Source organism: Hypanus sabinus, chromosome 5 (assembly GCF_030144855.1).
Source record: "Hypanus sabinus isolate sHypSab1 chromosome 5, sHypSab1.hap1, whole genome shotgun sequence".
NCBI lineage: Eukaryota > Metazoa > Chordata > Chondrichthyes > Myliobatiformes > Dasyatidae > Hypanus > Hypanus sabinus.
Genome location: NC_082710.1, coordinates 25,631,386 through 25,656,257, shown reverse-complemented (window position 1 = coordinate 25,656,257; position 24,872 = coordinate 25,631,386). Strand labels below are relative to the sequence as shown.

The 24,872-nt window shown below is 39.0% G+C and overlaps 1 protein-coding gene across 3 annotated transcripts in view; it reads right to left on the bottom strand.

Annotated features, from left to right (window-relative positions):
* commd10 (COMM domain containing 10) overlaps nucleotides 1-24,872 on the bottom strand; it is a 79,526-nt gene that overhangs the window by 32,557 nt on the left and 22,097 nt on the right. For all 3 annotated transcript variants that reach the window (XM_059969612.1, XM_059969613.1, XM_059969615.1), the window contains one exon: nucleotides 24,359-24,469. In XM_059969612.1, coding sequence (XP_059825595.1) covers nucleotides 24,359-24,469 — 111 coding nt within the window. The remainder of the gene's footprint in view (nucleotides 1-24,358; nucleotides 24,470-24,872) is intronic.

Genomic DNA, 24,872 nt, shown 5'->3' with positions numbered 1-24,872 from the left:
GCCAGTGGAATGCAGCAAGTGAGGAGATTATCAACTAATTGTCCTTTTCAACACACAAAATGCTGGAGGAACTCAGCAGGTCAGGCAGCAACTATGAAAATGAATAAACAGTCAATGTTTTGGGATGAGACCCTTTTTCAGGACTGTGTTCTCCAACTTTTTGTGTGTGTTGCTTTGGATTTCGAGCATCTGCAGACTTTCTCATATTTATAATTTTCAGTTTGGAAGTTATGCTAGTTTACTCAATCAAGAGATTAATGGTTCTTCCTCTGTGTAACCAATATCTGCAGCAGTTAACTACCTTTAAGAGGAATAACACCCAGAAAAGTAATTTCTTTAACATTTAAAATCTAATTTCAATTACCCTATGCTATAATGAGACAACTTTAATACTGAGTTGGAGGACAACTGCTTGGAGATCACATGACTGAGTTGGAGATCACATGCATCTAGTTTCTTCAGTAGAAGAACATTATCAAGAAAAGCAGGATTATTTCAGGAGTTTCAATGTGAAGCAGAATTGGCAGTAAGGTTGATTCTACCAATCTAATCCATCCGGCTATATAAAAAATGTTCTGGGTATTTTTCCACTTTTGCAAGAAGTCTCTTGTGTTTAATCATTCCTATTCTGCTCTATTTCTAATACCACGGCTCAGGTGAGTACCATCCAACAGAATGAACAGCAATCACAATTACTGACCAATCCCATTCCATCAGGAATTTCAGCAGAACACTGTGGGCATGCTATGCTGGTGCCAGAACGTGTGGCGACACTTGTGGGCTGCCCCCAGCACACCCTTGGGTTGTGTTGGCTGTTAATGCAAATGACGCATTTCACTGTATGCTTTGACGTACATGTGATAAATAAATGAATCTGAACCATTAATAATTTATATCATCAGAAAGCAAGATTTTTCTTCTTGAGTGATGTAAGCCTGCCCTGCTGGGAGACTGTAATTAGAGAGCTGAAGAACAGAGCTCAGTATCATTCCAAGTCTCAGTCAAGAAACAGGGCACATACAGAGAAATGACTTGGGATCACAAATCTATTTTCTCCTTTAACTATTCTTTACAAAATCCTCTGTAGGCAATGAAAAAGATAAAAAGCATGAATGGATTTAAGGGAATCTGAACCAAATTTGACTTTATTTCTAATAGTATGAAAAATACACATTGCTCTCCCTAAAGCCAATTCTAAAATTAAGGTTCAAGTATAATATTTGCACATGTTCTTTCCAAAGATTATTTAGGAACAGAACAGTAGTGAAATAAAGGCACAGTCAATGTTTGGGTAGGTAATTACAGGCAGAGAACTAATGTTTATATACAATGCTTATCACAGCCTATGACTTGTTGCTCTTGTAACACCAGTTACAATTCTATTTCAAACAAATACCCACTTGAGCAATGAACCCAAATCAAGATGCCTTATGCACTGAATATATCAGCCTAGCCTCCTGCATGGAAAGTGGCTTTCAGAAAACGATGTCTAAATATTCTGCTCAATCTAAAAGCCATCTAAGACATGGTCTCACATCTTGACCATTGTCAAAAATATTAAGTGCCCTATCATGTTCTGCCACCTGCTTGAGTGAACTACTGCCAAAGAGCTGGATTGTGTTGAACCCATCCCACTGGCCATGGTCCTGCCCAACCAGACTTAACTAAGCCCGATGCAGACCATCAATCTTCCCAGGTGTCTGCATCTGGAATTCAGGTAACAAAGGACTCAGCAGCTTTATTCCAAAATCCAACTCCCAGAACACACTGTCAGCACCTGGAACTGGGGATCTGATGTCCCCCACCCCCCATCAAAAACTGAGTTACTTCCCATTTTTAAAAAATATTACTGACATACAGAGGCATTTTAAAGTGGTTAAAATTGAGGTTAATCCTTAAAGAGTAAAAACAATTTAAGAACCATTAACTAAAGACCAATTAAGACATTTACAAATAAAGAAAAATATGCAAAAATCTCAATCCAAACTGAGAAACCTGACTGAAGTGAATGGGACTTTTGTGTAATTCGCACAAGATTTGCATGGCACTGGACTTCATGTCGAGTCCAATGGTAGAGTAGCAGATTGAGAAACATCTGTAACTCAGCAAGCCCCAGATGTATAATGGCTCCACGCTGTACCAGAGAATACTTACATTGGAACGGCTAAGTACCTATGGTTCCTTTTAGATCTACTTGCCCCAGCCAGTGCAATACAGTTCAATGTTTCACAGAACACATAACCAACAGCCCAGCTCTTGAACACACCAAATCAATGACATTCCATAGGAATTAGCCCTAGCCTTGTTCTTCTTCAAAAAAGGATAATCATCATCGCAATTGTTTCCACACTGAACAGGAATGATGCCTTTCAAATCTAAGCATATAGTTTACGAAGAGAAAATATGTGCAGCAGTTTGAAATGTGATTTGAATTTCCGTGTTAATTTTGCCATGTCATTAACCTAAATACCCAGATGTTAAATGATTTATTTAAGTGTTAATGGTGAAATCTCAAATGCACTAATTCATGCAATTAAAGTAATTAACTGTACCTAATAGTGACGTCAGGGATGAAATTTCATCATAGCCACATCATCCATTACCACCTCCAGCAATGGAAACAAATCAGCAGAAAATCTAATTTTACAACTGGTGTAGTGACAGTGAGAAGCTTTTATCAATTTGAATAAAGTAGCCAGGTATTTATACTCCATTAAATTAAAGTACATATGTAATTCAAAATCAGCATGTTTTAACAGGAGAAGCACCCCATTAAGGTGCTAGGGTTCTAAAACATAACAACAATAATAAATCATTTCTAATTACAGTGGAGGTAACAATGAGCAGTGCCACAGCAGTATCATAATTGCAACTGCTGCCTTTCAAGTAACAACAGAATCTGAAACAACTAAGGGACTGAGATTCTAGGTTAGAAAGCAATGAATTGTAATTCAGGTTCTCAAACCTATAGAACTTCCTACAAGTTCTAATACAGGCAAATAGAATATTCTACAGATTAAGATAAAGAAAGAAAAGAAACTCTGCATAAACTTTCAAGTATTTGGGACATCCTGAAGTCATAAAGCCTCCAATATAAATGCAAGTCCACCTTTCTTTCATCATTAGCTGAGTGAGTGAATTCAATCATGCAGCTAAGCTGCAGACACTAAACCAACACACACACAACAAAGTCAGGAAAGGATTTAATGACATGCAGAGTGCACCAAACCAGCTAAATCAAGGGACTGCATAATTTTAACTGAATGCAGTTGTAAATTAGGATGATCTTGTACCAGGATTTGATGAAAGTGAACCTTCCGAAATGAGTCTTTGAGGCGGTGATGACTTGCTTTGGTGTAATCTGATTACAATATAGAGAAACAGTTTAGTTACTAAACACTTGCGTCATGATAAGATTACACAAAGCCATTCACAGGGCAGAATGTGCTAATGTTTTTGATTCTTCAAGAGATTATAACTGTGTTAATTTCCAGTTGCTCACGCCTTCCATCTACTGTCAATAGAAATCTAGATTTTTTTCCCTTTTGTTACTCCTCTGGAGTGAACAATTTTAAAAACCCAAAGGCCATCAAGATCTTGCACTTCTTGTGCATTTGTTGCAGTTGGAAAGAATAATGTCTCATCACCAAATGCTAGTTTAACCCACTTCTAAATTCCAGGATTAACTATTTGCATAAAGTCCATCGGAAACTGTGATTATTTCCAGAAATCCATATGTTAGAATGCTAGAAAGTAGTGAACATTTAAAGCATGTACCACTTTACTGTTACTGAATTGATAATAAGCAACTACATGTATTTCTACCTGAGATGGCATTTCAGCCATAGCCACAGTCACAAACCAATACATTTAAAAATGGGCTCATGGTAGTAATAATAACACCAGAACAAAGATGTGGTATCATATAATTTTGATGTCAAAAAAGACCAAGATTTACAAACACTGATGTAAACTTTTTGCGCGGATTCAGGAATTTGTGTATAAAAATAATCTAGGTGCACATAAAAGTTCCAATGCACAAATGAATAGAAAGCTTGGAATTTTAAGGCTGTTCTGGAAAATATACTGTACATCCTTAAACCAGCACATCATTAAACAGATTATTTACTGATTTATTCCACTGTAGAACCTTCTATACTAAAAACAGCAGCCATATTTCTCCAAGTTAACCTGGTCTTTCTCACCAAAACCAGTTCAGGGTAATTAGTAAGGAAGTTATTCTTGGAGATTGGGAGTTGACATAGAAGTGTTTGTATCAAATGCTTTATCTTGAAAGATGCCGTATAAGCATACTACAAAAATTTTACAGTAAGTTAATTAAAACACTCCAACACAATGAAAACCGTACAGTACACCCAATAGTAGACACTACCAACATACCAGTTTTCCTTTCAGCATTGCCTTAAGTTTAGCAAAATAAATTGGTGGAGAGAGGGGAAGAAAAGGGGAAAGAGATGAGGAATAATCTTTTTTCAGTTAATAATGGTGTTGTTTTTTGTCAGTGTGGTCGTGTATTTGTAAAGTACCTGACATCTGGAAAAGCAATCAGGTAAAGAGCTGTACGATCTCATCTTACTGGTTTACATTTAAATATTACTATAGGCTTTGAGGGTTTTAAAATGTCACTAAATATCCTTCAGATCTTCAAAGTTACTTATTGATTTAGTAATTATTGACAGTAAATCTCAACAGGGGTCAAAAGACAGATCCCTTTTTTAGTTCTTCTGTAACTCCAGGGCATATAAAATGTGACCTAAACTGAATTCAAAGCACATGGAAAGGAAGTCTGAACTTCAGCTGCACAATTGTCGAGTAACTACTTGGCTTTGTGGGAAATCATGGCATCAAGCCTCCACTTGTTTTTGAACATATTCTTTGAGCAGATTTGAGAGAAAAAAAATGATAGTTAAGCTTGTTTATTTAGACATAAAAATGAAAAACGAAGTAGTAAATATTTGTTCTGTTAATAAAACATGTGCATAAAATTTATAATAATACACAAGAGAATGGTTTCTTACTTATTTTGATGACCATGCACTTCAGGACTACTTCAACAAAACTGTTATTCCTGCAATGCAATAGGCCAGGGTACAAGGAAACCTTATGTAACGTTATCTTTTGCTTTCTTTACTTAAGCACCTATATGCATATTGCTCATATACATTTAATTTGCATTTTAAACAAAATAAGATTATCCAACAGGAAACTCAATATAGCAACCCCCAATAATAAACTTGGAAAAAATGTTCAGGTGATTATTGACGTTAACATTTTCAATCATGATAGCTTCTGTTAGTATCACCTATTTGAATTTAACACCTGGTATACATTAGAATGCCTTTTTTTGGAAAAAAAGGAAAGGAAATTAATATAATGTGTTATGTTCTGTATCAACACAAAAAATCAAAACACAGCTGTCAAATTACAGAAACTACTACTAAGCAAAATTAATCCTGCACCATGGATCTTTGAAGTTTTACAGCTCGATTTCAGTGGAAATGTGAAAAAAAATAGACCAAAATTCACAGTATTATTTCAGCTACAACTGCAATCAAATATTTAAAATAGTATGAGAAACAGCTTCAATCCTAAGAAAATACTTCTTAGGAGGTTTTTTTTAAAATATACAGAGGTCACTTTAAATTGTTAAACTGATCAAAAAGGCCGAAACAAAATAGAGTCAGGGAGTAAGTGGAAGGATGTGGAAACTATAGAAAGGGTGCAGAGATTTTCAAGGATGTTGCCTGGATTGGCGAGCATGCTTTATGAGAATAGGTTGAATGTTTGGCACAGCATTGTGGGCTGAAGGGCCTGTATTGTACTGTAGATTTTCTATGTTTCTATGTAATATGGCATGGATGCAGGCCCTTCAGCCCAATGAGTCCATGCTGGCCATGGTGTCCACCTAGCTAATCCCAATTTCCTGCGTCAGCCCGTATTCTTTTAATGATTCTGTTATATCTGACTCAACTTCTTTCTCTGGGAGCCCATTCCATATAATCAGCACCTTCTGTGAGAAAAAGTTGCTCTTCAGGACTCTTTTACATCTTTTCCATCTCACCCTAAAACCCAAGCTTCATAGCTTTTGACTCCCCTATTCTGGGGAAAAGCCTTATTGTCTGCCATTTCTATGCTCCTCATAATTTTAAACATTTCTACAAGGTCTCCCCTCATTCTCCCATGTACCAAAGAATAAATATCTAGCCTAGCCAGCTCTCCCTATAACCTAGGCCCTCTAACCTGGCAAAAAACACAAGTCTTTTCTGAACTCTCTCCAATTTAACTATGTCCTTCCTTTAACAGGATGGCCAAATCTGTACACAGTATTCCAAATGCAGCTTCACCAGTAACATAATGACCCAACTCCTATACTTAATGCCGATTGATGAAGGCGAGCATCCTAACTGATTTTCTCATTACGCTGTCTACTGTGATGCCACTTTCAACGAACTATTTACTTGTACTCCTAAGTGCCTCTGTTCCATTTCACTCTTTGATGCCCTATGTTTCACTGTATACATCCTGTTCAGGTCTGACTTTCCAAAATACATTATCTCACACTCTTCTGTACTGAAATCCATTTGCCGCTCCTTGTCTTACTTCCCTAACTGATCAAAATCCCCTTGTAATCTACAATAACCTTCTTCAATAACAGCACATCTTAAGTTTGTGTTGTCTACTAAATTACTGATCAAGCCTCGCACATTCTGATTGGAATTATTTATTAAATACTGAATAACAACAGTCCCAACACTGATCACTCTGGAACACCACTAGATACCGGCCTCTATTCCAAAAACAGACCTTCAACCACTACCCTCTGCTTCTTACCTCCAAGCCAACTTTAAATCCCACTAACCAGATCTCTCTAGATTCCATGGGACCTAACCTTCCAGGCCAACTCACCATGTGGGACCTTGTCGAAGGCCTTTCTAAAGACCAGAGATAACATCCACTGACTTAATCTCATCTACATCTTTTGGTTGCTACTTCAAAAAATACTAATAGGTTCATCAACACTTCCCAACCACAACACCATCCTAAACACAATCTGCCTGTCCAAATGTTGGTAGATCCTGTCCTCAGAGTTCCCTCCAGTAACTTCGCCACTAATAATGTCGGACTGACCAGCATGTAGTTTTTGGTCTTTATATGCTACCCTTAAACAATGGAACAACATTAGCCACCTTCCAGTCTTCAGGAGCTTAAGCAAAGATCTCCACAAGGGTCTCTGCAATTTCCTTTCTAGCCTCCCACAGTCCAAGGATGCACATAGTCAAAATTAATCTGCCTTAATATACTGCAGTATACACTAAAGAGAAATATTCATTAAAAAACCCCACTCATCTCCTACAGCTGTTTGGTGGCCCTGTTGATCTCTAAAGGGAGGTACTTTTCCCTAGCTCGCCTTTTACTCTTTATCTAGCTGCAGAACTTCTTGGGATTTTCCTTAACTTTAGCTGTCAAATACATCCCATACCCCCTCTCTTTGCCCTCCTGATTTCCCTTAAGGATGTACTTAGTGCTTTTAAAGTTATGAAGAGATTCATTTGATTCTAATCTCCTAAACCCAATGTATGCTTCCTTCTTTTTTTGGACAAGAGCCTCATCAGACAGGATTCTCTAAACTTGCCAAATTTACCTTTCACTCTCCTTCACCCAAACAGGAACACACTGCTCCTGAACTTTTACTAAAACACAAATTACTTATTTCCTGAGATAAAAAGTGGAATAGATCCTTCCAACCCTCTAAGCCATGCCACCCAGAACCCTAGCCCAGGGGTCGGCAACCTTTACCACTGAAAAAGCCAGGGTTGCCGACCCCTGCCCTAGCCTAATCATAGGACAATTAACCAATTAACTGACCAACCTTTGGAATGTGGGAGGAAACTGGAGCACCCAGAGAAAACCCTCACAATCACGGAGAGAACAAACTCCTTACAGAGAGAAGCAGGAACTGAACCTGGATCGACGGTACTGTAAAGCATTGTGCTAACCACTATGCTACCATGCCACCCTAATTAAAAACCTCCAATTTGCTATTTATTGCTTTCACTCAAAGAGGCTCACTCAGCCAAAATTCTATCATCAACTTTCTTCATAACTGAAAGAATTGGCCACAAAATGGAAGTGGCTTAGAAGTTTTTCAACAGCTCACTAACTGTAGGGGTTATAGATGATTGCATTCAAGGTCAAATGCTGTAACAAGGAAACACAGAATTACTGCAAAAAATACGTAAATTCAATTTTAATTCAGCTTTTGCAATTGGTGCAAACATTATCTCTTCAACAGATAGAGAATGAATCAGATTAGGCTTGACCCAGCAATCTTGTGGAATCCCCATTGTGACATGATTTTCTTTAATAGCCACACTATTTATAATCACTACCAGTGCCATCTAGTGAAGCAGATTCTGTGTAGCCTCAGTTAGAGGATCCCGCATAACACTAAACTTGCTGCCTGAAGATTTATATTCAGTTATTAAATATCCTCAATGAAATACATTTAAATAATAAAAATATAAACGAGTTGAAAAAACTCTAATTCACATTTCATGTAAATGAATAATATTCAGAATAAAGATAGAAAAACAAATGCTTCGGCCTTACTTCCCATTCTCTTCCAAACCCACTAAAAATGAAGAGTGTCACCCTCTCCAGATACCAGCTACCACAATCTCAAGGTCTACACCACCCAATTCTCCTGAACACCTGCCACTTAATTCCCCCATTTTCATCTCACTATTCTACTCTGCCCCAAAAGTCTGCTTAATTTTTCTTCTCACAGGCCTCCAAAACTCTAACCCAATCCACACAAACCTCTCAAATGCCATCACTCCAACCACACTCTCAATAGCACTACCACCCCCAATCCTCTGTGCTCATCGCCCGCTTCACTCCCTCCCAGAAGCATTTTTATGGAAGCAGAATTCCAGAAAGTCATGCAAACAGCTTTCAGATAGTTTGCCAGACATCCATCGATCCAGTTCAGCACTTAACAGTTCCAAAACCAGAATTTAGTCTTAATACGCACTAACTCCCCAGGTAACGATCCAGCCTATGCTTGATTTAAGAAAAGGGGAAATATTCAACCTTGTGTTGAAGACATTATTCCTTCTCCAGTTTGACTTGTCATGGCCAAAGATACTGAACAGTCTGTAGAGATCTTAAAAACGCAAACAAGAGGAAATCTGCAGATGCTGGAAATTCAAGCAACACACACACAAAATGCTGGTGGAACACAGCAGGCCATGCGGCACCTATAGGAAGAAGTACAGTCGATGTTTCAGGCCAAGACCCGGGTTTTGTGTTTTGTGTGTGTAGTCTGTAGAGATGTTTAGATTTTTACAACAAAATAGATTTAAAGCAGAATATGGAACAATGGAAGAATTCAGTGGGGGCAAAAGCTGCAGGCTGGCAATTCAGGAATCCTGCATCAGGAACTTTGCTACTCAGTAAAAGTCTACGCAGTAAGTGCAGTAGAAATGTTCACAAATGAGCATGACATGCCATCTAGTGGCACTGAGTGTGATCAGCAGTCTTCAGAGAAGAATTCTGGTTTCAATTCAAAGCGTTCTATTCCAATGGGTCAGTAAGCCCTGATGCTTGAACAGCCTTCATTGTAATATATTAAAATTACAGAAGCTTTTAAATATTGTAATGGTGAACTACCTCATTTTCGACAGAATCAACTCAACATTTGATTACACTTTGAAAACGAGAAAACAATGCAGAACTACATATTTATAAGCAACTACAACTAGAAAGTCACTTTGCAAAGAAATGAAAAAATGTAATTGAACACAGAAATAAAAACACTGAGAAAAAGAGATCTCCGGTATGTATTTTGGGATGGTGAACTAACAGATAAGTTCACATTATTCTGTCAGCTGACAATACAATAGGCTTGCCTCTGTTAGTTAAAGAGAAATATTTGTTAAAATATTAAAGCTCTAAGGATCTGAATAATTCTGGAGCAGATGTTTTATTTCTTATTGGTATGGTTCCATATAATATGATTTGTGCATTACCTAAATAAAAATACAGAAATTATCTGCAAAAATAAAAAGATAATGAAAGCAGAATGACAGCTCATCTGGGAGACCGCACCACAAAATGACTGATCGAAGTAAAAGTCATTTTAAGAGTTTCACAAGAAATTAAATACAACAGAAGCAAAGAATGTGGGGTAAGCAGAGATTTCACTGGTAGATCGCAGAAGCATGTTTTTACAGAAGGAACTGAAAACATCAAACAGGACTGACAAAGATGTGGGAACAGTTGGTCAAAGAAACACCAAAATCAAATTGAACCCAGTATTAGAAATAGCGGAATGAACACATCAAACTAATCAGTTTACAGATTAAAATAATGGGCCTCAATTTGAATCAAATCCTCACTCCAGCAGGTTAGTATAAAATGATACTGCCTAAACGTGATACTGTGCAAAGGAAACCAACAGGTTTGCATCCTAAGATACAATATGCCTATTAAACAGACACTTAGTGAAAACCTCAGTTGCTGAGGCCAATGTAGACCATCTTTTATTAATTTAGACTTCAAAATGCAATTCATTTTCAAGTGTTTCTAATAGAAATTAACTCAATTTAAATCTACTGCAGGTTAGCAAACTGCCTAGCAGCAGCTAAATAGTCCCTGCTTCAAAAACTAATTTGCAACTTAGGGTTAGTAAAGCTAGTTACCTAAACAGATAAAGCCTTGTGAGAGTCCACGTTGGAGTAAACCATTTTTTTACCCCATTGTCACCACAACTCATTTCCCCTGTCCCTGCCTAGATATATTTCTCTAAACATAGTTACTTTTGCTTTACTAATCAACTTCAGAGTCAGTAGTATTCCATCCAACTCCAGCACGATAAAACAGTGAAGATAGTTCTATCTGATTACTTTAGGATTCTACCAAGTGACTGACAGTGATGCCAGGGACTGACATTTTGCACTTTGATACAGAATTCCTTTGCAAGCTCCCTCTAAACCAGAGGTTCCCAACCTGGAGTCCATACACCCCTTGGTTAACAGTAGGGGTTGAATACATAAAAAAGGTTGAGAACCCGATTTAAACAAATCTTACACAAAACATATGCTTTACTGCCAGGCCCAAGAAAGTAGTTTCATCAGATTATTTCTAGAAGCAGTACATCTGTGTTCATCCTTCTCAATTTGGTTCAAATTCTGGTTCTCATGAAAGTACAATTTTAAATGAATTACTGATACAATACACATTGTACCTCTGATGTACAAAAGAATCACTGGCTCGAATCTAGTTCTTGAATAAGAGTGAAATTTTGAAATTTGTGTCAAAGACTATGCAAAGAACTATTCAAAGTTGTTGCTGAACAAGTCTTTGATATGATATTGGCTGACTAAACATTTTTTAAAATCAAAGTTGATTTCATGAATATTTTCTGAGAAGATGGTATTTAGCCCCGAGTCTAATCTCCAAAAATATCTCTCATAAAAGGCTGTTACAGTAATTGCTGAGTGAAGCTCTTGTGGAGTAATTCTAGATGCAATGTGCCCAGCTTTGAACTTTACAACATGTACCAATGCTTTCAGTTGCAACATGTAAATAATGTTTGATCCTTAATTGAAAAAGACCTATGAGGCTTTTCAACAAACCAAACCATCAACAAACTTTACAGCTACTCCAAACTACTTAGTCTTTGTTAATTTACTAATTAGGGAAGTACACCGACCCAGTATATCCAATCAGTTGGACGTCACTATACAATACCTTGGATTTAATAAGGACCTGAACCATAATCTACACTGGCAATTTATTCATGTTATCTTCTTCCCTTACAAAGGTGGCGCGTCCATAGAATAGTACAGAGGAATAGGGTCTTCAGCCCACGATGTCTGTGCAACCATGATGCCAGTTTAAGTTGCACATCTGTCTAAACAGGATATATATCCCTCTATTTCCTTTCTGTTCCTGTGATTGTCTAAGTGCCTCTTAAACATAGCTGCTTTCATCACTCTCCTGGCAGTGTGTTCCAGGCACATATTGTAACATTCTGTGCAAAAAGTTTGTCTCACACATGAAGTATCTTTTAAACTTTCCCCCTCTAACATTAAAATCATGTTTTCTATTATTTTCCTGGGATAAAGACACCATCTGTTTACTTTGTCTATGCCTGTAATAACTTTATGTTTTTAATCAGATCGGCCCTTAGCCTCTGGCCCAGCAGAGAAAACAATCCAGTGCCTAACCTCTCAGTATAGCTAATACTCTCTGAAACAGCATTAAAATGCTATAAAACCTCTTCTGCACCCTCTCTAGAGCCTTCACATCCTTCATGTAATGTAACGAGTAGAACTTCAAATGTAGCCTAACTACAGCTTCAACACAATTTCACAACTCAATGCCCTGACTAATGAAGATAAGTAGGGCCCACATTTTGTTTATCGCTCTATCAACTTCTGCTACTTTCAGGGAGCAAAGAACTTGCACCCCAAAATCTCTTTGTACATCAATGCTCCCAAGAGTCCTGCCATTTACTTTATACCTTCCTCTTACATTTGACCACCCAAAATACATTGCCTCACACTTGCCCAGATTAAACACCATCTGCCAACTCTCTGCCCAGATTTCTTGCTGCATTGTTTCATAACCCGCTTCATTCAAAAATCAAGGGTTTCTGACCTTCTCTTAGCTGCGGTTTCCATTATGGCCTTCTACGTGCCAAAGAACTATGGCTCTTATCGATTCTGCCAGGCTTATGATTTTATATTTTCACAATGCTATTAGATAAGAAATTCTATGATTTTTCAAGTAGCAACAATATAGGAAAGATAATACATCTCCAGATAAGGGAATGTATAGGTCTGTATCTCCTGTTCTTTCAAATGATATACATAAAATCATGTTTAAGATAGTGGAAGGTGTGAATTCTTAAGCAAATGAATAGGTATCAGGTTACTGAGTTCTGAACAACACCAAGCTTCAGATTCTCCTGAAGCTGCGCTCACTTAAGCCATCATAATTCAATTCTACTGCTTTTACGCTGTATCTTCTTTGGCTGTCCAGTACTGAGTCCAAAAGAAGGGTTTGTCCATTTTCCTGAACCCTCCCTGCTGGCCAGAAGGACTAAGAGCGAACTCCATCAATGCAGTTGATCTAACCCACAATTACAGATTGAAATCAAAAAGCAAGAGGCATTTAAAGATTACACAAGAACCCACAAGGTACAGGCATTAATGACATATACAATTAGCAAGAAAATGTCACTGAAATTTTTTTTGTGTATAAATTCCTGGAGGCAGGTAAGAACCCTCTGGATCCTAAGAGTGCTTTGCTTTGCCATCTCTACAAACTTTATAAGTGCCTTATCCTGAATTCTCTCACTCTCTGTTAAAACACTTCCTGAATAGACTGACATGCAGTTAGGGAAGTCATGTCCGGCTTTGAACTTTACCCAAATTACTGAGATACATTTTGAGATCCATATCAACCTAATAGCATGTCACACTATCAATAACTGAAATGACCAAACAATGCAACCCTCTTCTGAACACTCACATTGAGAAAATAATCCAGTAGCATTCAAATTCTAAATGGGCAGGGGGAGAGCAACAGAAAGGAGTAGTACACAGATTTACACATGGGGAGAATTTTTACACTCACTGTTATTGTATGTTACTGTATTGCTCACCACACTTTAGTAGGGAACATTTTGCCAGTGCAAAAAAATTCTTAAACTAGTACAGAATCACGACCGGCATCCTTAAAGCAATGACAATCAACATTCTAAACACCTTATTACAATAGCTGCACCACACACTCTGAGAGCTGTGGCCAGCCAAGGAAAAACATAACAATACCTCAGACAGGACAGGTAGCGTACACTACTACTGTGACCACATAGGAGGACACACAGCCTATGGAGACAACAAAGCTATTAGGGCTTTCAGCAACCTCCTGCAAGACCGGAGGAAAAATCAGTCACCTGGAAGGTGTTAAGCCTCCAAACCTAGCCAATCTGCCAAAAGCTGACAAAATGAAATAGGATGCAAAGACAAAAATGCTGGAAACCTCGCCAACTCATGCAGCATCTATGGAAAGAGAACAGCCATTTGTTTCCTGTCTATAACCCTTTATTATAACAAGGAAACAGGATGTTACTACAACAACAAAGAACCTTGACTGCAGCAAGGAGCAGCGAGCAAACCTTTGTTCTGTCCATTGCTCAAAATCAGCCCAGGATCTCTCAGAGGCCCAACAAAAGCTACAAATTACCAGTGGAAGACCAATAACTCTAGCAGAGGGATAAGACAAGGTGATGTAAAACAACATGTACTAGCTAAAATTCCTCTGCAAAAAAATTATCGTTTGGTTAGACATGATCCCAGTCACAGGATGCTGAGGTATAAGAATAAGAGTGTGTGAGATGCCACTTCCCATAGCTGGACAGTACACAGATAGGGCTATATTCTCACAGTACACAGTGTCTGCTTTCAGAGTCTACTGGTGGAGAAATAAATTTGATTCAGGCCTCAGTGTTGGCCTAGAAGGGAATAACAACATTGGTGGTGTATCCATTTAGTGAATTTAAAAGTATTTATGGAGACTGGAAACTTTCCAATTCCTTGAGCTGGTTGGTATTAAGATAATGTAAGTTAGATGCATCTTGAAGGGCAGGCATGACTGCTGCTCAGTATATCTTTGAGTTTTGTGCCAGGATTGAGATCTTAAGCTTCAAACACTCTTTTTCTCAAACCATCTAAGTAGTGGCAGGTCGAAGGCAAGGGCAAATTTCATAATTTGGTATAAAATGATGCCTGAGATATGGGAAAAGATCTCTGCTTTCCAGAATTTCACCATGAACATATATTGACAGAATTGGCAGTGTTGTGCAGCCTAGCCAAGCCTGTAAAGGACTTCTGTCTTGAGGATGTTAAGTGCAAAGCCCAAACTCTTTTAGGCTTCAGTTAATGAGATGACAATGGGTTGGAACTCAGTCATCACTCAAGCATGGTCTCAAAGTACAGTCGGCCCTCCTCATCTGCAAGGGACTGGTTCCAGGACCCCTTGCGGATACCAAAATTTGACGATGCTTCAAGTCCCTTATTCAACCTGTCAAAATGCGGTGGAACTTAGGACCCAGCGGAACCCCAGACCTTATTTAACCTGTCTCAGTGGACATTAGGACCCGGCGCCAGAGCTCTGAATGCGCGGTGTTTCTGTTCACAAAAATAATCACGATCACGATTGAAAATACAGCAGAAATAATAAAGCGACCTGAAAGGGGTGAAATGCCATCAGTCATTGGAAAAGTGATAGGCTACGTCGGTCAACGATCGGAACAATTTTAAAGGATAAAGTGAGAAAGGTCCTGCCCCAATGAAAACTACAATTATTACTAAGCAACGGAGTGATTTAATCATTGGGTTTTGGGGTTTTGAGTTTTTGATCTTCCACACCAACCTGGCACGGATGGAGAGTGCACTCGAAAGCGGTCCGTCACTGGCTCGCACTCGGGAACGGTTTCCGAGCCCGGCACTGAAACATACGTTCTTAAGTGTTTTAGATATATACTATATACTAAGACAAACGTTTGACTAACTGATGCTAAATAATATCAGATGTACCTGTTCCGACTTACTTAGTAAGAGAACTTCTGATTTTCTTTGATCCCGATCCACGATAACCCAAGCACATCCTCCCGTATACTTTAAATCATCTCTAGATTACTTATAATACCTAATACAATATAAATGCTATGTAAAATAGTTGTTATACTGCATTGTTTATGGAATAATGACAAGAAGAAAAGTCTGTACATGCTCGAACAACAAGTGCTGGAAGAGCACTTCCGGGTTTTCACGATTCGCGGTTGGTTGAATTCGCAGGTAAGGGGGGCCGACTGTACAGCTAAACTAGTGAAATTTAGATGACCTTGGTTCTGGAGTACAGTCATTGTAAACTGAACAGATTTTCAATTATTCAAAACTGAGCTCCATAACCTATAAGAAGCAGGAGACAAAAGAAATTGCAGATATTGTAATCTGGAGTAAAAAAAATTGCTGGAGGAACTCAGTTCGTCAGGCTGCATCTGTGGAGGCAGAGAGATACAGTGTCTCAATCTGAAGCATCGACCATCCCACTACCCCCACAGGTGCTGACTGACCAACACATACAAAATGCTGGAGGAATTCAGCAGGTCAGGCGTCATCTATGGAGAGCCTTCATCAGGATTGGAAAGGAAGGGGGGAAGATGCCAGAATAAAAATGTGGGGAAGGGGAAGGAGGACAAGCGAGAAGGTGATACCTGAACCCATTTGGAAGAGGGAGGGGGAATGAAGTAAGAAGCTGGGAGGTGATAGGTGAAAAAGGTAAAGGGCTACAGAAGAAGCAATCTGATAAGAAAGTGACCATGGGAGAAGGGGAAGAAGGAAAGTAAGGGGATGGGATAGGCAAGTGAGGAGAAGAGTTAAAAGGCCAGATGGGGAAATGAAGAAGAGGGAAGAGGAAGGTGGAAGAGGGAAGGGGAAGGTGTAAGAGGATTACCAGAGGTTGGAGAAATTGATGTTCATGCCATCAGGTTAGAGGCTACATAGAGAAATGAGGTGTTGTTCCTCCAACCTGAAAGTGGCCTTATCATGGCAGAAGAGGGAGCCATGGAACAACATATTGGAATGGGAATAGGAATTAAAAGGTTGGGTACTGGGAAAACCTGCCTGATGCAGGTTGGAGCGGAAGTGCTCGATCTATGTCAGGTCTCACTAATGTAGAGGAGGCCACATTACATGACTGACCAACTGACCTTTGTGTGTGTTGCTTTGGATTTCCAGCATTTGTGACGTTCTTGTGTTTATGATGTGCTCCTCCAGCAGTTTGATGCATAGGAAGTTTGCTGGAGATGAGCTGTAGCATTATGATGAAAAAACATAATCACATAAGAAATAGGGGCAGGAGTAGACCATCTGGCCGATCGAACCTGCCCCATCATTCAATAAGATCATGGCTGATCTGTCCATAAACTCAGCTCCATCTACCTGCCTTTTCCCCATAACCCTTAATTCCCTTACTATGTCAAAACCTATCTAACAGTTTCTTAAATATATTTAGTGAAGAAGCCTCAACTGCTTCCCTGTGCAGAGAATTCCACAGATTCACCACTCTGGGAAAAACAGTTTCTCCTCATCTCTGTCCTAAATTTTCTCCCCTGAATCTTGAGGCAATATCCCCTAGTTCTGGTCTCACCTACCAATGGAAACAACTTTCCTAATTCTTTCTTATCTATCATTTTCAAAATTTTGTATGTTTCTGGAAGATCCCCTCTCATTCTTCTGAACTTCAGAGAGTATAGTCCCAGGCAACTTCATCCCTGGAATCAACCTGGTGAACCTCCTCTACACTACCTCCAAAGCCAGTATATCCTTCCTCAAGCACGGAGACCAGAACTGCACACAGTACTCCAGCTGTGGCCTCATTAGTACCCTGTATAGGTGCAGCATGGCCTCCGTGCTCTTGAATTGAATCCCTCTAGCAATGAAGAGAATGGGGCACTGGCAAAGTCTTGTTTCACACCAATCTTCATTGTGATTGCTTATGTTGTATACACACTCCCAGACATTTTGCCATGACCATAAAGCAAACAGGTTCCTATGAAACCAACTGAGCTTTGCCACCTAATTCCAAAAGCATCAAAAGGGACCTCTTCTGAAGCACAGTGCACCAATAGCAGCCCAGGCAAGTATTTCTATGCAGGCCAATATCATACAAAACATCGAGTGCAAAATTATGCTTTTATGTACTTCTAATGCCACCTACTGTAAGCTAAAGGTAAATCAAGAATTTGCCTCACCGTGTGTTACAAATGTGTGTTACACAGTTAATGAATTTAGACAAGGAATTCACCAAAGCACTTTATTAATATATACTGATGCCCCTGCTTTTATAAAGACAACCCAGTTTAAAATGCAGGATAGATTCCCAGAATACAGGCAATCCCCGAGTTACCTATGAGTCCCGTTCCTGAGTCCGTCTTTACGTCGGATTTGTACACGAGTCGGAAACAAGCACATCAAGTATTATTTAGCGTCAGTTAGTCAAGTGTTTGTCTTAGTATATAGTGTATATTTTACCTTTCTATGCATATAAAACACTTAAGAAACGTATGTATTCCAATAATTAAACCACTGTGTTGCTTAGTAATAATTGTAGCTTTCATCGGGGCAGGGCCTTTCACATGCTCCATTATTCTCACTTTATCCGTCATCCTTTAAAATTGTTCTGATCGTTGACCAACTGTAGTCTAACGCTTTTTCAACGACCGATGGCATTTCACCTCTTTCCAAACGCTTTATTTTCAATTGCGATCGCTTCCCGTTAATGGAACAGAAACACTGCGGGTGGCGGGTCCTGAGCTGCGCCAGCTCCTGAGGTCCACTGGGTCCTAAGGACCACCACACTGAATTCCCCAGGTCCTAAACTCTACCACATTGGGACAGGTTAAATGGGACAAGTGGGGGCTGTGCTGGGTTTGGGTATTTGATTCTCCACAATATTCCATGTGGGAATTTAAACTGGAGGTGGCAGTGTATTTTTTTTTAACGAGGTCGAGCTGTGAGCTCGACATCAACCTGGCACGGATGGTACGGGAGTCACTGGATCGACATCAACCCGGCACGGGAGCGGTCTGTCACTAAATCAAACTCGGGAACCTCTGTTCTCAAGCCCAGTGCTGATCTCATTGCGCCACCAGCCAACCGGAATGGAGGGTGGGGGTGCGGGATCAGGGTGAACCTTACTAAGAAAAATTTAAGCCAAATACAAAGTTAAACACTCAACACAGTGTCAATGGCAACAACTTAAAATGGCGGATTGCGGTGTGATCCGACTTAAAAAGGCGGACGGCGTTCTCCTTCCTCGGTTCTTAAGTACAAGTTGCCTGTAAGTCGGAAGTTCGTAACTCGGGGATTAACTGTATACATTTCTGATCAAATATCCAGCAAGAGAAGGAAGCACTGCTGTGTTTAGCTTTGAGTCATGAAATGAAGCAAATGGAGCATTTTCAGAGACAAGAAAGCATTTGTGATCGCTATTCATTAACAGTAATGAAAAAGGGCATGTAAAAATTTAATACGGAATTATTCAAACAGATGAGCGAGGGTTTTTGCCTAAAAAGTCCCAAAGTAAACCTCTTTTCCATAGATGCTGCCTGACCTGATGAGTCCCTCCAGCATTTAGTGTGCATTACTTTAATTTCCAACACATGCGTATTTCCTCTTATGTAAGCAACAATTGGAATCAAAGATTAGTAATGTGATCAAAGAGAGTACTTAAAAATTGATAGGGTATAGACAGATACGTTCCCACAAGTGAGTATGCAAACTGGATAACTAGAGATATGTGCTAGATATTGTGGTAGCATTCAACACATTGGATAACATGGATGAGTTGGGCCAAAGGGCCTGCTTCCATGTTGTATTACTCTATGACTCCAAACAGAGAAATTAAACATGAGCATTGTAGGGTTCAGAGGATGGATCCAAAGAATCTGCCTCGATCGTTGCTAGGTCATTCTTACCCAACAGTATTCTAACTGAAATATGATCTGGTATGCAATTTGAATACGCAGGAATAGAAGAAGTTGTAGAGAGCGATGGACTCTGCCTGATACATCACGGGCGCATCCCTTCCCACTACTGCTAGTATCTAAAGTAGGTACTACATCCAGAAGGTAATGTCCATCAAAGATCAGAGTTACAGAAGCCTGTCAAGGATCACTTCTTTCCTTCAATGATTTGGTTCTTGAACTAACTGGCAAAACCATAATACAAAAGTTTAGAAACACTATAACCACTTCGATCACCTGGCACTAAAACAGACCAATTTTCTTCATTCTAATTGAGTTTCTTTCCTGTAAATATTATGTATAATGTGTATTACTTATGCTTTTTTGTGAATGCTGCTTATATGATGCACTGTGCTAGTAATGCCAATACAAGCAAGTTTTTCATTACACCTGTTCATACCTGTACATGTTACCATAAACTTGACTTTGACCTCATTCCTAGTACAGGTTTCCCCGCCATCCGAAGGTAGAGCGTTCCAATGAAATGGTTCGTAGGCCGTAATGTCGTAAAGTGAAGAAGCAATTACCATTTATTTATATGGGAAAAATTTGTGAGCGTTCCCAGACCCAAAAAATAACCTACCAAATCATGCCAAATAACACATAAACCTAAAGTAGCAGTAACATATAGTAAAAGCAGGAATGATATGATAAATACACAACCTATATAAAGTAGAAATACTTCTCTGCAATCGTTGCAGCACTGTCCACCGTAGCGAAAATCTCACGCAAGCGCTCTCAGCAGAAACGCTCGGCGCAAGCGCTCTCGCAGAAGCACTCTCTCCAGTAACCTTTAAGCTATGATGCTTAATGTATGTAGTGTAGTATCACTTACCGGAATCGGGGAGACAGCGAGCACACTGATAGTGGTGTGTTAGGCTGAGCTGTCGGAGGTTTGGGTGGTGGGACACTGGGGTGTCATCTCATCATCGTCTGTTTCCATCAGGGTAGGCAGGTCACCTTCTTCTATGTCTGCCTGCCTCGATGTCAAAGGTCGAGGTTCGTCATCTGCTGTGGCTGATGTGGAAGGCTTGGAAAACTTGACTGCTTAGCTACGCGCATTTTTCTATCATAGTTCTTTGTAAAAACTCAAACCATCCTGCAAATATGCCCTAAACCTACACACCCTTTCAAAATTAAAGTCATACTTTTCTGCAATCATTATAGCGTTGTCAATCACAGCAAAAATCTCACGCAGCTGCTTCAGTTCAGTTCCTGGACGGCTTCACTTTCAGTCTGTTCACTACTGCGTTCGGTTTCAACTGTTATCCTTTCCTCTTCCAATTGCATCAGCTCTTCACCTATCAGTTCTTGGTCATGGGATGCCAAAACCTCTTCAATAACATCTTTGTCAACTTCCACAAGCCAAACTCACTTTGTCCTTACTTCGTTCACCACAATCAAAATGCTTAATTATGTCTAGTTTTACGCTAAGTGTAACACCCTCACAAGCTCTTTTAGGCTTTACTGATACCTTAGAACTCATCTTGCTAATGGATGCACAAAATAAATCGACATAAAGCACAGATGTTCACAGGCACGTGCTTAAGCAATGCCGGCTAGAATGCAGTTCCGGGGGAGGAGCTTGGCTGCTCGGCGTGCACTGCCTTTTCTTTTGTAACATGAAAACACCTTGTTAGCGAAAACAGGTAACTAATGTAGATCTTTCATAACAGCGAGGTGTCGTAAAGCGAGCATTCGAAAAACGGGGGACACCTCTACTCGATACATTATACTTAATAAACTAGAGAATGTACAGTGGCATGCAAAAGTTTGGGCACCCTGGTCAAAATTTCTGTTACTGTAAATAGCTAAGTGAGTAAAAGATGACCCTGATATCCAAACAGCATAAAGTTAAAGATGGCACATTTAATATTTTAAGCAAGATTACTTTTTTATTTCCATCTTTTACAGTTTCAAAATAACAAAAAATGAAAAGCGTCCGAAGCAAAAGCTTGGGCACCCTGCATTGTCAGTACTTAGTAACACCCCCTTTGGTAAGTATCACAGCTTGAAAACGCTTTCTATAGCCAGCTAAGAGTCTTTCAATCCTTGTTTGGGGGATTTTTGCCCATTCTTCCTTGCAAAAGGCTTCTAGTTCTGTGAGATTTTTGGGCCGTCTTGCATGCACTGCTCTTTTGAGGTCCATCCAAAGATTTTCGATGATGTCAGGGGACAGTGAGAGCCATGGCAAAACCTTCAGCTTGCGCCTCTTGAGGTAGTCCATTGTGGATTTTGAGGTGCATTTAGGATCATTATCCAATTGTAGAAGCCATCCTCTTTTCACCTTCAGCTTTTTTAGTGTCATGTTTGCTTCCAGAATTTGCTGGTACTTAATTGAATTGGTTGCCATTGGCTGCAACACAATCTTTGATTTGCCTTTCTAGCAATCCTACGAGCAGTTCTCTCAGAAAGTTTTCTTGGTCTTCCAGACCGCAACTTGACTTCCACCGTTCCTGTTAACTGCCATCTCTTAATTACATTACAAACTGAGGAAATGGCTACCTGAAAATCCTTTGCTATCTTCTTACAGCCTTCTCCTGCTTTGTGGGCATCATTTATTTTAATTTTCAGAGTGCTCGGCAGCTGCTTAGAGGAGTCCATGGCTGCTGATAGTTGGGACAAGGTTTGAGAAGTCAGGGAGTTTATAAAGCTTTGAAATTTGCATCACCTGGCCATTCCTAACAATGACTGTGAACAAGCCATAGCCCTAACAAGCTAATTAAGGTTAGAGACCTTGGTAAAAGTTATCTGAGAGCTCAAATCTCCTGGGGTGCCCAAACTTTTGCATAGTGCCCCTTTCCTTTTTTTTCCACTCTAAGCTTGTACAAAACAAAAATAACACACTAATCTTGCTTAAAATGTTGAAAAGACTGTTTCATCTTTAACTTTATGACTTTTGGAGATTAGTTCATCTTCTACCCACTTAACTTTTCACAGTAACAGAAATTTTGACCAGGGTGCCCAAACTTTTGAATGCCACTGTAGCTCACCTGAACACTAACAAAAATGGAAACCTGTCTGTTTAACGTGAACTCTTAGCTGGCCTGCAGCTGCCCTAATAGCCAAGCAAGCAATTACACAGTGTACCTTTGAAAACCTGTCCAAAGCCACAAATCCTAGTGCTTTCACATTCTGAGTGTGAAACTCACTGACAATGACAGCACTGACAGCCCATGCAAACTGGCCATGAACAATAGGCAGTCAACAGCGAAGCACATTGGCAGGTACAGACTCGCATATGGACCACAAAAGCTAAAGACAACGGATTTCCTTCCCCAAAGAACATTATTGTATTACAATACACTAGTTTCATTGTTACAATGATTGGTTTTTGGTTTATAATTCCAGATTTATTTAATTAATTTAATTCCCTAGCTGCCTCAGTAGGATTCAGATTCTTGACTCTGGATCAATGGTTCACAGTTGAGTCCAGTAAATTTGGGAGAATGCTACAAAACTCTTACTGTACTACCACCGAGATTAAGGCTTTAATTTTAGGTAGGTTTTCACAAAATTTCAGGTCCTATTCAATGCTGCTGGACCCCATTATGAGTTTACTGACAATTTAGAGCCTTTGATTTACCCTGAACCATTTTATGCAAGGCCAGCAAAAATTGTTCATCTCTAGCTCCAATGTTGAATTTGCAATTATTATCGGCTTAAATAATTAACAAACTTGCCAAAGGCTGAAATGTCAGATTGAGTTTCCAATCCTATCATTCATTGTGTAGTAACAATCCCAGAATTACTTTGCAAGAATATTACCAAACTAAACATAACACTTACAAAACAAGAAGGGGCAGGTGAAACGTAACTTAATCAGAGAGGTAAATTTAAAGAACGCCCAAACAGAAGAATGAGAAATAGAGAGAAAAAGAGGTTTGGCAAGGAGATTCCAGTGCAGAGGGTTATGGCAACAATTAAACTTATGGAAGTACAAGAAAATTAATAGAAGAGTAAAAGGATCACAGAGGCGATGGTTTGAAAGAATGTGAAGTTAGTTAGAGACAAGAACTTGGAGGATCCAAAAATAAAGAACAAGCAAAACTTAATAGGCCATGACCTCTTCACACAATATTCTAAATTTACAGACATCCAATCTGGATAAAGGCAAGGAAATTTTCAAGGGATTTGAGAAAGAATACTTTCACCCAGAGGATGGTTAAAGTCTGAAACTATTGTTTAAGGGGATGGTGGAGACAAACAGAATCATTCAATAAGTTCAGGTGAGTGTTTGAAGTGCCAAAGAAGGTCAGTAGTTGAGTACTGGAAATGAGATGAGTATAGCAACCAGTTTGGACACTGTGGACCAAAGGACCTGCTTCCATGCTGTGAGATCCCATAACTTGTTTCTGAATGTTCTATTAGAAGTACTTCTTACTGCTACATACACTAACATTTCATTCTCTCCAGAAATTCATCAATTATACCAGTGTACCAGTCATCAATCATAATTAAATAAACTGACATACTCAAGTATATTGAAATAAAAGATCTCTCTCAGTAAGATTTGAAAAGGTAAACATGATTGAACAATATTCTGTCAATTCAAGCACAAGGGAAAGAAATAAAGACATACGAAAGAATATCCTTCATGGCCTAAATCAATTAAGATTGCAATAATTTGAAAATTTAATATGAATGCATAGTAAATAGAATTCTTAACAGAAAGTACAGTGTATCAAATTGTGGTATAGGGCAGCTTGTCCCTTTATAATTGTTTTTATTTACCTCAGAGTCTTCACTGTTGACTCCAAGTTCAAGTATAGCATGAGGTGACTTCATTTTGGCTTGAGTTGACTGGCCCATTTCAAGGTTAAGACACCATCCAATTTTTTCAAGCTGCAAATATTAAAAAATTTAAGAAAGTAACATGAAACAGATGTGACATAATCTGAATGCATTATCAGTATTTTCGTTTCTCTTATAGTGATTAACCCAATTTGCTTGCACCCATAGTTTAACTCTGCTTAATATAGTACTTATTGCTGAACTTATTACTTTTAACATTATGGGAAATATACTAACTATAAATGACAATTTACTTTGAACAGTGGTTTATGGCATCTAAATATTTGGGACAATTAACAAGGTAAAGTTAGCCATGTTCTAACAAACACAATGAGTTTGTTCAATTTAAATTTATGGGAAAAGAACAGTTGGGTATGGTGTAACAAAATCTCAGTTTGTTCTCACTCACTGAAACCAAAGATGAGTTCCAAATAAAATTTCCCATACTTACAAA